The 18,637-nt window shown below is 36.4% G+C and overlaps 1 protein-coding gene and 1 long non-coding RNA gene across 3 annotated transcripts; one reads left to right on the forward strand and one right to left on the reverse strand.

Annotated features, from left to right (window-relative positions):
- Positions 1–6,728: 6,728 nt before the first annotated feature.
- LOC135774601 (uncharacterized) lies at positions 6,729–9,908 on the reverse strand. Its single transcript, XR_010543760.2, has 4 exons — positions 9,816–9,908; positions 8,847–8,924; positions 7,915–7,992; positions 6,729–7,480 (listed from the first exon to the last, which is right to left on the reverse strand). It is a non-coding gene; the product is annotated as an uncharacterized lncRNA (long non-coding RNA).
- Positions 9,909–11,371: 1,463 nt separating this feature from the next.
- Positions 11,372–18,190, forward strand: LOC135774570 (CD209 antigen-like protein C). 2 transcript variants are annotated; one of them, XM_065284695.2, is made up of 7 exons: positions 11,372–11,527; positions 11,964–12,080; positions 14,734–14,805; positions 14,921–14,998; positions 16,990–17,150; positions 17,234–17,346; positions 17,811–18,190. In XM_065284695.2, exons 1-7 carry the CDS (start codon positions 11,467–11,469, stop codon positions 17,971–17,973), a joined length of 765 nt encoding a protein of 254 aa, XP_065140767.1. In that variant the 5' UTR covers positions 11,372–11,466; the 3' UTR covers positions 17,974–18,190. The 2 variants fall into 2 exon arrangements, with proteins under 2 accessions (XP_065140767.1, XP_065140770.1); XM_065284698.2 differs by lacking the exon at positions 14,921–14,998 and having other exon boundaries at positions 11,373–11,527.
- Positions 18,191–18,637: the final 447 nt, after the last annotated feature.

Consider the following 18,637-nt stretch of genomic DNA (forward strand, 5'->3'; position numbering starts at 1 on the left):
TATAAATATTTGACCTGAGAACATTGAGAAGTTATTTATTCACATGGATTTTTAGTATAACATGAATAATGACTGAATACATAAGCTTGAGCAACAAAATATTGTTTATTTTTGTTCAACCAACACTGTAAATGCAAACATGGTACTTACTTAAAAAAAGTAAATTGACCTCAGTTTTTATCAACCTGCTGTTAACACTTGCTTTTAGTGAGTTACTTGTACTTTGAGGTTGAAAAATCTTACCAGCTCAGTCTACTTAAGCTGGATTCATATAGAAAAAGTAAGTTTATGACATGTGGACATGCGCAGATCAGTCCTCTCTGAAATGCCTAAACCCAACCAATCAAGGTGCTTCGTGGGGCGGGTCTTGGCATTGCGGGAATCATAATTTTGCAGACGGTCGTCTCGGAGTTTCCAGTCAGGTTTACGGTTGATCTGAAGTTGGGATATTTCAGCACTGGAGTTTTGCTCAGTCGGTGACATATTTGCACAGTAAGTACTATTTCATGTAATATAGCACCTTTGATTACAGTGAATATTTTTAGATACTTAAAATACACCGTTTATAAGAGAGCTCCTCTAGCCCGAGTGCCGGAGGCAATCACAGCCGTTACGATATAACTTAAACAAATACCACACGACTCCGAGAACAAAATTGCTTTTATACAACAGTTCGACGGCACAAGTTTGAAAAACGAAAACTAGAAAACATAAACGGAGTTATTTTAAAAGCCTCTTTGTTTGGGAACAACTTTCTTCCGCCACGGATTTGAAGGCCAGAATGACAGGTAACACTCGGCTGTTTTGAATCTCATAATTACTCAATGGACGAAATAACCGTTTCTTAATATTACCGTTTCTTGGTCACAAGGTGTAGTTTTAAGATTAGTTCAGTCGAGAATATATATGTATAATATTCAAATATGCAGTCGATTAGTAAAGATAGCGCCTGTTTGAACATTTGCTTAGGAAGCTTCGGTACGTGGGAATCAGAGAGCGGACGTCAGTGTTCACTCGCCCGGCTGACCACCGCCCTCTCTGGGCTACAGTTCATACAGGGATTCCCTGGCTCTGATGTTGGCCCCGTCTGTTTTTTAATGGTCAGAAATGAGATCAAATCAGCAGTATTTGATGTCATGAAACTATTACTTGTTTTCTTATTCATATTTAGTGTGTTTTGTGTTGTTATGGTTTTGGCGCGAGGTAAAAGTTAATAAAACCATATTTATGTAACGTCACTATTGCTTTCCCAATTAATCTTAATGCGATACGAGCACTCGCTTATTATTAGACTTTGTTCTTGTCAGTAGCCTACTATTAACATTTTTTTGTGTCAGAGAGATGTTTTTTGCATGCTGCTTATAAAAATATCAGTGGCAATATCTCACAACGTTTTTTAATATTCATGTCACGATAAATTCGTTATCAATTGTCAAAATTTTAAAGCTGCAGTGCTTACCTGCAGTTCCACTGTGTTTTCGCTTTCTCGGAGTTCCTTCATAAATATTGGGATGTTTGTATATGTAAAAATGTATTTCAGTGTATTTCAGGTCCAAATGTAATGGGACAGTTCGCTAAAAGCTGTTTAATGGACATTGTGAGAGAATTTGGGAGAATCATTTCGCATTTATATTCTGTATTTGTTTTATTATCATATGGTTTTATATATGAGTGTTTTCATATTTTAAAAGTTGAATATTAATGTGTCTTCTGTCACCTGAAAAGAACTGTTTTGCTGCTAAGTTTTGGTCGTTCATCAAAAGGACACTGAGTGCATTGCCCTTTTGAACTAAGTTCATTGCAAGTGCATCGTTAAGTTTTCAAGAAAAGTGCAGTTGCATTGAAACAAAAATAACTTACTCCAATGAAGCAAACCTAATTGCTGATTGGTGGAAACTAAAAGGTTGAAAACTAAAAACCTGACAATTGGTCAGCTTAAATTAGCAAAAGTGACAGACACAGAATTAGTGGCTGATGCTATGGAAAACACAGAGTCTGGTTTTTAAAAGGTGTTAAAAAACAGGAAATCTGTGCGTTGCAAGCTTGCAATGAAACTATAAGAATAGGAGTTGTGGTTTTGGAAAGTGAGTTCAGCTGTCATATCTGTTTGATGATCATCAGGCTGAGCCAGTATTGTGTTTATGCTGTCTAGATACAATTCTTTAATAAAACAAATTATTTTACACATCTCTACTGCATCCATTATTCCATCTGGAAAATCCACGACAACATGAATTGTGTACATAATGTGGGTTCACAGCCACAGCGTCCAAATGCCAAACTTCAGACCATAACATGCTTCATTTATGAGGAAATTATTTAACAAATACAAAATTCATGTCCATTAAACAGCTTTTAAGTCAATTGTCCCATTACGTTTGGCCTATTTAAACGACTGTAATTCCTAAATCCTAAAGACCAATTGAAATTTGTGAATACAGAGTTGTGTGCACTCTGTCCCAATATTTATGGAGGGCACTGTATATTATATGGGGAACAGGGGTGTCATAGTTTTTGTAATTACCCTTGCCTGTAGACTTGTCAAAGTGTTATGAATCAGAACAATCTCTAATAACAGTTTATTTTTATTTAAATGTAGGACAGTCAACAAGATGACTTATTGAAAGACCCGGAAAACATCACCATGGGCATATGTGTAATCAAAAAGAAAGAAGGTGTTCTTGGAGACTATGACGATATTGGAGTCGTTGTTGGAGTGATGATTCTTGAGCAGCTCAAATCTGTGGCAACAGCCTGCATTGATGCTGGGTACAATCTATGTGCTTAATTTTGCGTACCCCAAAGAACTAAAATACTACTATGAATTTTTAGAAATTCTTTATGCAGATGGATTCTAAAGCTCTCCCCAAAAATTCAAGGACTGAAAAACGTTTTAATACTGAAATTTTGCAGCAGACATGTATGTGCATCCTTGGCCTGAAATGTTAGTCCAGATGTCATAATGTTTTTTATTTAAGATCTGGAAATCAGTAGTTTTAAACATTTTAATAATGCTTTTAATGATTCATGAACAAATGTACTGTTTTCTGTAAAAATCTAACACTTTTTTTATTAATTAATGTGCAATGTGTGAAGTCAGCACTACTGTTTTTGACTTTTGTGCAATTTTAACATTGTTGTTTTTTTTGATTCACAAACAATGTGGCCTCTTTCCACATGTGTTTTTTATTTTATATGTTGTGAATGTGCAGTGAGCACTTGTTTTAAACACTTATACACACAAAGAAATTGTTATTAAACATGCACTACATTTGCTGACATTAAAAAAATAACATTAAACTTACTACTTGGTGTATTTGCAAAGCCATTAAAGGGTCATTTTTATATATTGTTTTTTAAGGTTAGTGATTGCAAACAATTTACTTAATGTTAAAAGTTAGTCAATGAAATGTGTTTATTTAAATGTAGCTAAAATAAATTGATTGCAACCACTTACCTTAAAAAAATTTAGTAAATCCAGTTAATAATTTTTCATCAGTCATAAATAAATAATTAAAGAGGAAGTAGCATTATTAAATAGGGCTAAAATTACTACACTTTTTTATACTAGGGTAACTAAATAAAATTGATTAAGTTCAACAAAAAATGTTTGTTTAAATGTAGCTTTAATAAATTGATTGCAACCGCTTACCTTAAAGAATTTTAGTAAATTGAATGAATCATTTTTTTCAGTGTGGCTGATATTATACACATTGTACAAGTTTCCTGTACAATGTACTCTACTGTGGGGGAACAATTTTTGGGTTGCACTGTTCAAGTCCTATATTTTTGATGTTCACCGGGGGAAAGGAAGTTGGCATTGTAAGCTTGATTTTGGAAAATAATGACATCAGATAACGAGAAATTCAAAGCCACGTCATCCAAGACAACACCACATTCAACAAGTCAGTCAGTTCACATTGGCTTGCATTCTCAAGTGAAAGCAAATCAGAAGGAAACAACTTTATAAGGTGCCGTCTGAGAGAAACTCTGAGAGAAACAAAGAGCTCAGATGAGCATATGTGGATTTAAGCACACGCAACATTGTTTGCCAGTGTACTGGATATCACCATATTGACAGCTTTTTATTCTTTGTTTTCAGGGAGTACTGGAAATGGATGCTCATGCAATCCCATACGAGTTCATCTTTATGAGGCTAGGATCAACCTAGCAAAGATCAGAAGAAAGGGGAGAAATATCATTGGCCACAGAGCCATTATAGATGTTCCTGGCAAACGTGGTGGGAATTCATCACAATGTGCGCTGCCATCTCCAATATCCACGGAGTCCTCCACCGTCATGCCAACCTTGGACCCTACAACACAGCGCATATTCTCACATTTCTGGACAGACTCCAAAACATTTTCATTCCACCAAACAGTCTCTTTAAACAAAAAACGTCTTCTGTTGGCAAATGCTAGTGTTTACGGCTCCCGCCAAATTTTGTCTGATTACCTTATTCAAGCTAGGTGGTCTTTTCAGCAGTATTTAAAGGCAGATTGGCAGGAATTATCTAAAAAAAAAGTTTTTTTTTTTACAAATTTTGTAAAAATTTCTCTGCTGTACTTTTGCTCTTCCTAGAGTGCCTCGTGGACGTTCAAATCAGTCGGGTGTGCGCATGTGTGGGCAGATCCCATAGCAACAAGGGTGGGGCCATGGTCGTGAGAGAGAGTGATAGTCGCGCAAGCCAATCATTTGTTTCGTCCCGAATGGAAATAATGAGCTGTGTTTAACGCAGTCGTGAGAGGTCTACAGACACTCGAGTTTTATACTCTCTTTTTCAGAGTACTTACATTTTAATTATGTATTGGTATATAAAGACAGTTTAAACAAATCTGTAAAAAAATCTTAAAGTAAAACATGCCCAAAATAGCCCCTTGTCCTTTCTTTGACTCACCTCATTATTTATTCATTCAAATGCAACAGCCAATGGCAAGTCTCCAGTAGCATTTAATGTGTTTGTTTTAGACGTAGTTCTGTTTATTAAAATTGGAATATGCAGTTTGGTTGTGGCATACTATATAGAAGATATAATGAATATAAGATGGTTATACAGTAAATATACAGCATTGTAACAGCTGAGCATCGCGTGCAGTTTTAAAATCTAATTTGCTGTGTTATGAACAAAGCAGCGTGATTTATCTTCGGTCTCGTCGCAAATCACACTTACAGTATTTTAGGGCTTGTGCTTTTGTCTGGTGCTGTTATAGGCAAACAGGATAACCTTTGATGAATTTGTTATGCATGTCAAATTGCTTTCATGATGTTTTAAAATAGATTATTTAAAGCGTTGTGCTTTTTTGTGATATTTGAGGTTGCTGCAGCAGCATGATAGGGTCAGGAATTAATGAAATATAGCTTATCACATATCACATTGAAAAGGCATTATTTTAAATGAAGAAAATGTTTGAGAAGTGGAAATAAAGTGCCTAACAAGTGTTTTTTAGAATAAAGGCATGTGTTGCATATATTGGGTAGGGTATGTAAGAATGGCTTTAATTTATCTTTAAGTGAAATAATAGATCAAATGCAGTGTACACATTAATAAAATATAGCTATATATGTACAGCTTTGCATTCATATCACCAGCTTGCCTGATTTCTTTAACTGTGACTTAATGTGTAAAACTACAATCTAAACGCATCTACTTTAAACATTTGAACCTGCAAAAGGGCATATAAATGGCCCTTTATTATAAGACATATGCAAAATAATATTGGATTGAAACATCCATAATTTTAGTGTATGAATCATTTAGTCGAGAAATGGCTGCCCACCCAAAAATCCTGAATGCCCCCCCCAGTCCAGCAAGCCTTGTACCGGGCCTGCCACCAAAGCGTATGAATGATGCAGACCATCAAAAAAAAAAAAAAAATGGTACGTTGTATAGGTAGGGTGACCATACGTGCCATTATCCCCGGACGCGCCCTGGCCAGGATTTCGGTGCGTCTTCCGGAAGTCGTATTTGTTGACCGCATACGCGCTCGTCCAAACAATTGGCCACCCATCATTTATCGTGCAATATATCCCACCATTCTCACCATTTCTGAACCCCATAGAAGAGTTATTTTTGGCATGGTGGTGGAAGGTATACGACTGGCAGCACTTACAGATTGATGTGGGTGCAATTCAGGGATTGATGAGCCACTAAAGGTGCTTCCCTTGATGTCTGGCAAGGAAAGATATTGCCTGTGATGTGGACGAGGTGTTGTGACCAAACCCAGCTGTGCGGCAAGATGCTGTTTCAGTTTACTGTTTTTTTGTGAGAATATTTTTGTTCAATTTAATGTGCATATATCTGCTGTGCATACTGTATGTTGCATTGACTTGCTTGACTGGTTTGGTGAAAAAAATAATTCAACAGCATGTGTACACACTAAAAACTCCTGGGTCAAAAACAACCCATAATGGGTTATTTTTGACCCAACTCCTGGGTTAAAAAGGGACCAACTAATTTCTGGGTTATTTCAACCCAGAAAAATGGGTTATTCTTTTTGACCCAACTTCTGGGTTAAATACCTGACCCAACTTCTGGGTTAAAATAACCCAAAATTGTAGTTAATATAACCCAACTTCTGGGTCAAAAGAACAACCCCAATATCTGGGTGGAAAAACCCAGAAATTAGTAGATCCCTTTTAACCAAAGGTCAAAGATAACCTAAATTGTGTAACTATGGCACTATGCCTTATTTCAGAAAAGAAAAATTCAGACACTTACACACTTCAAGCAGTTTTAAATTTTTATTGGATTCAATTAAATTCTATATAAAAATGCACACTTGGACCTATTTATTTTAGGTCACACTGTAATAACATTAGAAAGGAAAAATAGAATAATAAACAACTCTCAAACATTCTCTCTCAAACATTTGACAACATTCAATAATTGGATTGAACTTGAGGCTTTAAGTCTTCAAACATTGGTTGTGTGCAGCTTGAGATCTCCCAGAGGGGAACGGCTTCGATTGCTGAAGGTATTCCACCAGTGGCGGCCGGTGACTTCTTTATTCGAGGATGCTCGATGCAAAGTTCGTCACAACATGTATGTAGCTTGTCATGTGTGTGGTTTGTAATTTTAAAATATGTGTTCTGCCCATTGAGAGATCCTGTGTGCATCACGTGTCATGTCAAAATATGTTCCTGCTGCAGACGCGTTTAAAGGGTTTATGATAAAACAGATGCTCGCGTTTGCCAGATACTCGCATAATCTCATGCATAATAGGAGTTTACTGTTAAGGAAGTGTCTGGCGTGTATTTTAGAAACATGAGCGTCTCTTTTATCATAAACGGTTTTGACGCGTGTGCAGCAGGCACTTATTTTGACAAAACACGTGATGCACACAGGATCTCTCGACACGCAGGACACATATTTTGGAAAAGGGAACCACACATGTGACAATCTGAACACTTATTTTGAATTAGCGCATCTTTGGATGAGCAGTTACGAGCCGCCACTGTATTCCACCATATTTGTTCCAACCTAAAACAGACAGAGACAGAAAGATATAAAGTGAATATTGTGTAGAACGTAAATTGTAAGCAAGATAATAGACTACCAGTTTGTGTTATAATGCTGATACTAACTGTACAAGGAAGCCAAATGAGCTGTGGTTCTTAATTGGTGTCTTCATTTTGAGTGGGTACAAGAAAATGTGGGTTGAGAACCACTGAGTAATAAAACTTAACATCTTTAACTTAACTTTTTAGTCAGATTGCTACCTTAGATGGCATCGCCCAAAACTGAAATACAACTGCGAGGAACCTTGAAGTTGTTTTTTTAAACCAGGATTCACCCTTTAGCTTCCACATGAAACATGTCCCTTGTATAGCCTTCTTTCACATGAACAGTATAGTTATAGAATTAAGAATATTCTCTCTCAGAGTGGTGCTGAGAAACTGGTCCATTGTACTTACAGACATTTGGTGTATGAACGCTGTCAGGGACTCTTCAGTGGAATGCCGGATAGTCTTCTTCTCAACCCTGTAGATGGCCTGTAAATGATGACAGAATTTTCATTTTTGGGTGAACTATCCCTTTAAGCCCTATTAAAGAAAAAGTATTTCAATATTTTACTATGTTCTTACCTTAACTTAGACAAAATAATACATCCTTTTTTCTATGCATGCAGTTCATCTTTGTACAGCGCGTTATTAATGCATTTAGTCTAGCCCCATTCATTCCTTAGGATCCAAACAGGGGTGAATTTAGAAGCCACCAAGCACTTCCATGTGTTCCCTATTTAAAGACTGTTACATGAGTAGTTACACCAGTAAATATAGTGGCACTAAATATTTTTTTAAGCTGATAAAAATGAGAACTATATTGTATGGCGGAAGATCACTTAGTTTGCAGCACTTTGACCTCTGGTGCAGTAACATCATCACTCATCACACTGATTTTGAAAAAGATGAGAGAGTTCACAGGAGTGATGTTACTGCACCAGAGGTCAAAGTGCTGCAAACTAAGTGCTCTTCCGCCATACAATATAGTTCTCATTTTTTAATCCGCTTAAAATATCGTCACCTCTTATTTTGTGCCACCATACTTACTCGTGTAAATACTCATGTAACAGTCTTTAAATAGGGAAAACATGGAAGTGTTTTGTTGCTTCTAAATTCATCCCTGTTTGGATCCTAAGGAATGAATGGGGCTAGACTAAATGCTAACACATTCACGACATGCTGTACACGATGTACTGCACGCATTAAAAAGACAGGGATGTATTATTTTGTCTAAGTTGATGTAAAAACATAGTAAAATATTGAAAAACGGTGTAGTTTTCCTTTAAAGAAAAATGTTTCGGTATAGAGAGATGATATGAGGGCAATAAGAGTAAAAAGCTCACCTTAAAAATGTCTCTGTCAGCTCAAACAGCCGCCACTCAGTTAACTTATCAGTGACAAAGCTGTCCATTTAAAAAGACCTGGAGAAAACATATAGAGGTTAGCAACAATTTGAAGACTTGACCTGCTTCTTTAAATCTCACTACTTCAGCCAGTAGAGCACTGTATAATATTATAAGCATGGTGCAGCTGGTAAACATAACTCAAAGCAACGCAACGGTTTGTTTTGCCGGTTGTTGATGAGTAACAGCTGTGAGTGATCACAACACGCTTAAGCAGCCACATCACAGGATAATAAGTGAACAGTGTCCCAATGTCAAGTGAGCTAAATTCCTTACCAGTGCCCGAACCTGTGTACATGATAAACTGATTCACGACCTCGGGAGCTAGGGAACGAAGAGACACAGGGTACAGTATGCGTGTGTACCGGCGGCGCCATTTTGCGTCTGTCTGCGGCGCCGAGCGCCATGTACATAGTTTTAAATTTACACTTATTTGTCTCAAATTCGTCGTTAATGTATATACGGACTTCACCATGTGCTGTAATGTACATTAAATTTTACATTCATTTACAGAAATGAGCTACTTTCATTAAAATTGGTTGATATTGGATTTTCAGGTGATATCCTAAATTCATTCAGTTTACGGACGCTCTGAGGTAAAGTGTTCAGACTGCAGACTCAGCAACGATTGTATCATAACATAGTACTGATATATCTTAATTCCATAATGTCCTTAAACATAACAATATTGCTGGCCATAATCTGAGAAAGTGCGGGATACCTCGAGTGGTCTTATATACGGCGCGGCGCTTCTCGTCCGGTGTTCCCCCTTAACCCCCTTAACGTTGCACGAAGTCATAGCTGCCCTGTACTTATCGTATTTTTACCGGTATTATAACAATGAGATAAGCAACGGGGACATGGACACAGAAAGTTTACGTTACATTGACACTTAAAATACTTGCTTACCTTGAATACACAACGAAGAAGCCCAGGCCAAAACGGATCGATCGCGCCGCGAACTCCGGTGACAGTTATTTCAATCAACTGTTGTGAGAAAATTCCAGAACAGCGGGGGGCGGGGCGTTAACCCAGAACATGGGTTAACCTTTGAAAAATAACCCAGAAACCCAAACAACCCAGGAATTGGGTCAAAATATTAGCCCTATAACCCAAAAAATGGTTACTCTCTGAAAAAATAACCCATAATTTTAACCCAACACAAATAACCCAGAATATGGGTTGAAGAAATAACCCAGGAGTTTTTAGAGTGTATGTATCTGCAAATATTTCTTTCTTTCAATCTAATACATATTTAAGTATTATGGCAAAGCATACTAAAGAAGAGGGTGCTTTTTATTATGCCCAACAGTGTGTAGTTGGTTAAACAAAAATCTGGTAATATGAATAAAATGTGTGCCAACTTCTGATTTTGGTAATGTTATATGTAGTTTAGTTTAGGTTTTGTGAATTTTGTTAAGTATTTTAATAAAACCAGAATAGTTTGCCAAATTGTGTGTTGGCAATTGGAAAAAAACTGTAATTAAGAATGCGATATTTATTCTCCTTCTTGAACACTATCTAATGACACAATTTAACTTAACTTAACTTAGCCAGCTACTGTAACATAACATTTCACAGTTTATTACAGTATGTATTTTATCAAATTATTTGAGTTTATAGACTAATACTAATGAAAAGGCTAAAAAAATATGCAATCAGGATCTTAAAATAAACTAGAAAAACTTACATTTGATCGATTTAAGCTTATGAAAGCTCCACAGACAAATTGAATGTAAACCAGAAACATTTCCCAAACCGGTGCTTCACATTTTGAGACCCTCCTGAAATAGTTCTGTTACGAACCCCTCATACCACACAAAATAATAAGAAATACAAAGCATGGCCATAACACTTCTGTTGTCATTTGATCTGCTTGCAGCACGTCTCTTTTCTTGTTGTGAGAATTTACAATGCGTTTCTGTTACTGTTCATGTTGTGAGAATTTGCAAAGCATTTCTGTTTGTGTTGTGAGATGTAACGACTTAGCCAGATCAGACACACAATCACTTCTTATATTTCATAAATATAACTGCAGACCCTCACCCAACATTACTACATTTTTAAAACGGTTAACACACAGGCCAAAACAGTGGCACTCATGTTTAATATGACACAGTTTGTTTGCAAAAGACTCTTACCACGCCAAAACATTTAAAATATGCAACAAAAGCAAAATTTGCCTTCAAACAACACAACTTTGCTCTCAAGTATATGAGCTCTTTCAGTCAATCATTACACAGTGGACAACAAAATACAAAATATTCAATGCACCATGCATGTAGCCTATTGCCAGTGCCATTTGTTGTCTTTCTATATAGGCTGTGTCAAATTTGTGTCAAAAGGAGTGTTGCACAAAAAAGTCTGCATGTCATGTCGTAAGCAATCTATAATAAACCTAAAGTACATTTGCAAAGTTTCCCACTTCCAGTGATGGTCTATTAATGAAAGTAAAACCTCAGCATCAAAAAGTATTAGCGTCATTACTTCCTGTGTTACTTGCCAACTTCCTTCTCTTCGATTTTTACTCGGGGTTTAGAGTTTTCTGTACAGTAAAAAAATGGCAGCAGTCTATGAAAATTATCAAATGTCTTCAAATAACAAGCGCTCTCATCTAACAGGTAAGAATGAATGTATAACTCACTGAACATCTGTTAAAATATAGCTGAAATTGGCTTAACTTAGATCTCTCTTCTACGCGTTACATTAATACTACGCACAGGTTTAATTTTAGCCGCTGTACGCTGCTGCTTATGTTGTTCACCAATTTTTCTGTTGTTTTCTCCAGTAAAGCTGCTTTGAAACAATTAAACAATTGTGAAAAGCACTATATAAATAAAATTGAATTGAATTAATACTCTCATTCGATTCATTTATAAGTAGCTATATAAGTATAATTTCTTGGTACATTTAAAGTGAATGGCAATATAACAAATCCACATCATTTGTGATAAATGTGAACCTTTGTAGGGTTTTAATAATTGAATATTTATATATATTATATGTATATTATACATTGATATCATAATTAAATCTTTCTATTTGATAATGACACAGATAAGGACTCGGATGAAAGTGAAGTCAGATCTGCTAAATGGAGTAAAGTTCTTCTGATAGTTGTTGGTGTTTCTCTTGTTTTTGCTCTGGGTGTCATCTGTGCTCTCAGTTTACTCTGTGAGTATCTCATATTACATCTTTAACAATCTGAATTATAGCTTTTATTATTTGCAAAGTTGTAATGTTGAGAACGGATCACTGATGATTTTGTACTGAACTCTTAACAGAGTGCCGCAGGGATGACGTATTTTTGGCTAACCAGGAAGTTAGTGGGACACTGGTTCCCTCGAGATAAAAGACCATTCAGATTATCAATACATTTTTGATTCTCGCAAAAAATAAGATCTGTTTAACAAAAGTTTATGACACATACACGTTTTGTCTAACAAGTTACTCTCTCCTGATAAACACAACACTCTAAAAATGTCTGGGTTATTTTTGACCGAACACATGCTGGGTTAAAAATCACCCAATGTTGGGTTGTTGTTATGCAACCATATGATATAATAACCCAGCAGTTGGGTTAAAAAACAACCCAGCATTCAGCCCATTTAACCCATCAGTGTGTTCTGTCCAATATTTACCCATTATGGGTCAAAAATAACCCAGCCATTTTTAGAATGAAGTTTAATTCATTTTAAAGTCAGAATTCGGCTTTTTATATTTTAGTAAATGCATTTACACTCCCTGACAAAAGTCTTGTCGCTTGTGTACAAATTGACCTGAAGTGCCGCTAAAATATATTTCTAATCAAGATTTGTTTTCAAGAAATGGCTTATTGTAATCCCAACAGCTTTTGTAATAATGTTTCAGTGAAAAAAACGAAACTGTCAAAAACTATTCTAATATTCACAGCTTGGTAAAGCCCATTGAGTCAATTTTTGCAAAGACATACAGTAAGTGCCTTGTCATAATAGCTTGATCTGTGACTAATAATGGATCAATTAGGTCTCAGGTGTGTATAAAAAGAAGACCTTCACATCAACTGCAGCTAGACCTCTGCAAACATGCCTAAGATTCACCCTGAGACTAATGTTTTGATTATCAAGAGGCTGAAGACCATCATTTATAAAACTGTGCGTAGAATCCTTACTAAAAGTCTACATACGCACAAAAGCCAAAAATAGCGCACACAAAAATATATTCAGATTTATAAAACCATGCGTACGCACACCAGCAAGCAATATTCCTTTTATAAATCACAGATCACCTGAAAATGTGCGTACGTGAATCTCTCTCACATCCGCCCTATACACGCCCAGTTAATGGATATCAGTTCATATCGCGCTCGCGTAGTGTACAACGTGACCTTGAGACAGCGCTGATTAAATATTTTAAATGATTTTTGATTTAAGATTGAATTTTACAAGATGTATATGAAACAATTATCACTCAGTACAAGCACAAATAACACTGCTGGATTTCATCATCATGATAACGTGGATTTAACGTATGATATAGAGTGAAATTACATATGTGTGTTATCAATATTTATAATAGTTCTTGTCATGTTTATTTTCTTCAATCTGATTTCAGTTCACTTTCTTGCCATCTGTGTCTCCAAAATGTGCGTATGCATGGGTCTGAGTTTGCTTACAGGTGCGCACATTCTGCCTTCAAGTTTTTCTTTATAGATTAAGTGGCGTACGCACGTTTTTAGCCCCGTTTTGTTCATACGCACACTTTATAAATGAGGCCCCTGATCCACTGCTGATGTGGCAGACACCTTCAATGTGTCTCAGCATCAAATACAGAGGATAAAAAAAGACTTGAAGAGATTGGAGACGTTTTTGACAAGCCCAGCTCGAGAGGACCGTTTTTTGGCTCGAAAATCCAAGGTCAGCCCATTTTCCACTGCAGCAGAGCTCCACGAGACCTGGTCACCTGAAGTCCCTGTGTCAACCACAACAGTTTGTCTGATTTTGTCTCAAAATGGCCTCCATGGTCGAAACAGTACCCAGAAGCCACCACTAAACAAAAAACAATTGAAAACCATGTGGCATTTGCCAAGGCCCACAGCCTGCTAAAAGGATGGACACTGGAAAAGCAGAAGGTTGATTTTTCAGATGAAACTTTTGTTGAATTACACACTTATTATGCATACATTATGCAAATGTCGAGCAAATTTTGGGAGCGACTACCAATGAGAACGAAGCAGTGGAGTTCACATCATCCTTCTCTCGTCAGACACTGGCGTGGATGGTACTCATTTTTTTATGACAAGCAGATTTAGAAACGCCTTATTGAAAGAGACAATAATAATAGCGATAATGTAGCTGGCTGTCTGAACGAGGGGTTAGAAGGTTGCAGCCTTTGAATTGGGACACAGCCTATATATAAGCTTGCCTTCATGCTGATTGGGTAGATATGTTGATTACTGATTGTAGACAGCTGGTGATACTAGAGTATTTGTTGATTACTAATTGTAGACTAAAGGCACTTGAGTAGTTTGTTTGAAGTGTTCCTCCCAATCTACGTTAATAAAACATCATTAAACGAATGGGCTTTTTTGCGAGAGAACCACAACCAGCTAACAAAAATATGTAATCCGTGTGGCACTATGTGTTAACAGATGTTTATATTATAGTACTGCAATCTTGTTGCTTTATTTTTGAATTTATTTCCGTAAAATTATTTTAATTTTTAACAGCATATAGACCGTCCCAAAGAGACAAAGATTATACATTATTCAGATTTGTTTCTGTTGTTTTTACATTGTGTTTGTGCAGATATGTTTGTTTATATACTGTATACATTTATTATTTGTTAGATGCGGGTAAAGTCAGAGAGTGTGTCATTCAGAAGCACATTGAAACAAACCTACAAGCAGATCCAAAGCAGAGTAAGCAAATATATTTCCTTGAAATAGTGAAGAAATATTTTTTTTTCTTAGCTACTCTGACTAGCTAACAAAACCCAAACTACCTCTCTTCTTAAAACTATATTTCTCCTGCTAGAGTCTTGTATATCAGCCAATGAGTTGGAGCTTTTAGGCAAATACAACCGAGTTAGAGACTGTCTGTCCTCATGTACTAGTAAGTAGAATAGTAAATATTTAAAAATATTTAGTTTGGTTTCACTTACTTTTCTCTGCTTATGATCAATGTTGTCTCTGCTTCGTGTTTTTGCTCTGCTTGTTTTATTATCATGTGTTGTTTACTCAGTAGTGGTTCTCGGTGATCTGTAGGTGAGATCAGATATGAAATGTCAGTCATGTTGATCAGTAGGAGTGTGATATACAGTAGCTCTACATGTATATCATCACAGCTTTGAATCTCAGCCATGATTATATAAAGATATATCACACGACTTCAAAAGCGATATTGCCTTTATACAACAGTTAAAAAAAACATCAACAGAGTGATTTTAAAAGCCTCTTTGTTGGGGATCTACTTGCTTCTGCCATGGATTCAAAGGCCAGAATGACAGGTTACACTTTCAGCTGTTTGTTTTGAATGTCATAACTCAATAGACAGAATAGCTGTTTCTCAATATTACCATTTCTGGGTTACAAAGTGTAGTTTTCAGATTAGTTCAGGTGAGAATAAATACGTCTAATATTCAAATCTGCAGTCAATAAGTAAAGATAGCGCATATTTGAACAGATTCGGAAAAGACCGAGCGTCAGTGTTCACCTAGGTAAGTAGGAAATTTTGGAAAAGGTTGTTGCCACTCAATTGCAGTAATTTCTTTCTCTCAATTACAGTTTGATTTATTTCAGTCTGTTTTTTGCCAAAATCACAGCGCTGAAACTGCATTAGTAAGGGTTATCAATGACCTCTTACTCTCTGGTGACTCAGGTAACCTATCTATACTTTTATTACTCGACCTTAGCTCAGCTTTTGATACTGTCTGTCATAAACTTTTATTGAAGCACCTCTCAGAGATTGGTATCTTAGGAGCTGCGCTTTCCTGGTTTTCTTCCTATCTGACAGACAGAAAATTTTATATCAACATGCACAACTATAAATTTCCCACTGTCATCTTAGATCAAGGTGTTCCACAAGGATCAGTTCTCGGCCCATTACTGTTTATTATTTACATTTTGCCTATCAGACAAATTATTCGCTGCCATGGTTTTCACTATCACTGTTATGCCGACAATTTTCAGATATATACTGCTTGTAGACCGGACTCTGTTCACCAGACTACATCACTATCTTCATGCATTAATGAATTAAAGACCTGGCTGAACTGCAACTTTTTTCAGTTTGAATCTGACTAGGACAGAAATCTTAATTACTGGTCCAACATCTCTAACAAAAAGCATAACTAAGACTCCCACACTTGACCTTGAAGCTACATCCATTTTTTCCAGCTGCTACTGTCATAAACTTGGTTATCACCCTTGACACTTTACTGACCTTTGACCCCTACATTAGTCAACTGTGTAAAGCTGCATTTTTCCAACTCCGCCGCATTGCCAAGCTCTGTCCCCATGTTAGCCCAAAATACACTGAATCTTTGGTACATCACATCTCGTCTCGACTACTGTAATGCAGTTTTTTCCGAACTACCAGCACACTCTCTCTCACGTCTGTAATATATTCAAAACTCTGCCTCAAGATTGCTAACTTACACTAAACGATCCGCTCATTTCACTCCAATTCTGTTCGACCTCCACTGGCTACCCTTGTCTTCTCGTATTACTTACAAAATTCTTCTGCTGACCTTTAAGTCACTTAATGGTCTTGCTTCTTCCTATCTCTCTGACTTACTTTCTCCTTATATTCCCCCTCGAACCCGCCGATCTTCTGACTGTGAACTCCTCTGTGAGATAAATGCACTGCTGCCCTTTTGTTGATGTGTTTCCATTGTTTTCCTCATTTGTAAGTCGCTTTGGATAAAGTCGCATCTGCTCTATGACTAAATGCAAATGTAAAACGTCAGTATTGGTAGACTTTTGTCATGTCTGCAGTGCATTACATTTTAAACAATAATAACTGATATACTGTACACACCTATGGGCTGTTTGATGATCTTCATTTATAGTTTTAAACATGATGCTCATAATGTTGTGCTTTAGAATTCAATGCTTCATCTTGTAAGCTTTGTGAAGAGGGCTGGACATCATACGGTGGAAAGTGCTATTTCTTCTCTTCTGAAACACAGACATGGTTTAAGGCTCGTGATTTATGTAATGCATTAAATGCTCATCTGGTCACCATCAACAGCAAAGCTGTACAGGTGAGTCTGATCAGAAATAAATGGTTTTATGTTGTTTAAATACTTTAAAAATAAGGATTAATTAAAAAGGATTAAAACTTTAGGATTTCCTGGAGTCTAAAATTAATGAAACTACTTGGATCGGTCTTAATGATCTGGACACTGAGGGCCGATGGGTTTGGCTGAATAACCAGACTCTCAATGAAACTGCAGTACAGTAAGACCTCTGAACTCTTTTAAAATCTAAATCAGATCACAATGAAAATCTGAATGTGTATGTTAACATGTCAAATTCTAGGTAAAAGATTATAAGATATTGAGAAAGTTCAATACTTCCAAAAAAGTCATAACTGATAAGAACACAAGCTCTTTCATATTATTGAGTTAACTTGGATCATCAGGCTTTCTCTACTGGAGATTTAGCGAATGCTTGTGCAAATTGTTAGCATTATTTATGGGTTTTTTTTTATTTAAAAAATAAAGTATTCAGTCAAATTATTCTTAAATATAATTTTGAGACCAGTGGTCCAAAGTTTTGGACTGTGTTGTGTATCAAATATTTATTTACACAATGCATCTGAAAAACTTTTAAATATGTCATTATCACACTTTCTGATGGATCCATTGGTTCTCTGCCAAATATTATTGTGAATGAAATATATTTTCTATTGACTTTTAAAGGTTCTGGTTTATAAAGGAAAGTGGGAGCGAGCCGGATAACTCGGGCAACGAGGACTGTGCTTGTCTGGGATATCTGAATTCATATCTGAAGTCTTGGTTTGATGCATCTTGTGAAACCAAGAAGATGTTCATCTGTGAAAAGAAATATTTATTGACTCTATAGTGATGACTACTGAACGAAACCCACTGATAACATCACATAGTATCTTAGTTATCACTTAGCTGTTTTCATACAATCATATGTCTTTAAAACATTTTGAATTTACTGGATTTGTTCTTTAAATATATGCTGAGTCTTTCTAATAATTGTTTTCTATTATATTCTAATTAATATAAAATACATGTAGTAAATCATTTTTAGTAACAATAAAAAAACTCATTATTACAGGGACATACGCTATTGTAATTTTGTATGTGGTCTCTTGTTTTTAAAACTTTTAAAACATGTTTCTTAAAATCAAAAAGATGATTTGCCCAAATAAATAACACATTGGGCTCTATCTTACACCCGGCGCAATGCAGCGCAATGCGCGACGCAAGTGTCTTTCGCTAGCTCCACCCTAATTTTCACGTTTAGCGCCGCATTGTTTAAATAGCAAATGCATTTGCGCCCCCTTTTGCGCCCATGGGCGTTCTGGTCTGAAAACGAGGTGTGTTCAGGCGCATTGTTGGCGCGTTACTATTTTGAGGCAACTAAAATAGACTACGCCATTGACCAACAAAAACCTGGTCTAAAGTCTAAAGTCAATGGCGCAATGTGTTTTATGTTATTTAAAGAGCGCATTAGTAAAATGCGCCTATACACTGGAGGACAACGCGGGGTTGCT

The sequence above is a fragment of the Paramisgurnus dabryanus genome, chromosome 19, assembly GCF_030506205.2.
Source record: "Paramisgurnus dabryanus chromosome 19, PD_genome_1.1, whole genome shotgun sequence".
Classification (NCBI taxonomy): domain Eukaryota; kingdom Metazoa; phylum Chordata; class Actinopteri; order Cypriniformes; family Cobitidae; genus Paramisgurnus; species Paramisgurnus dabryanus.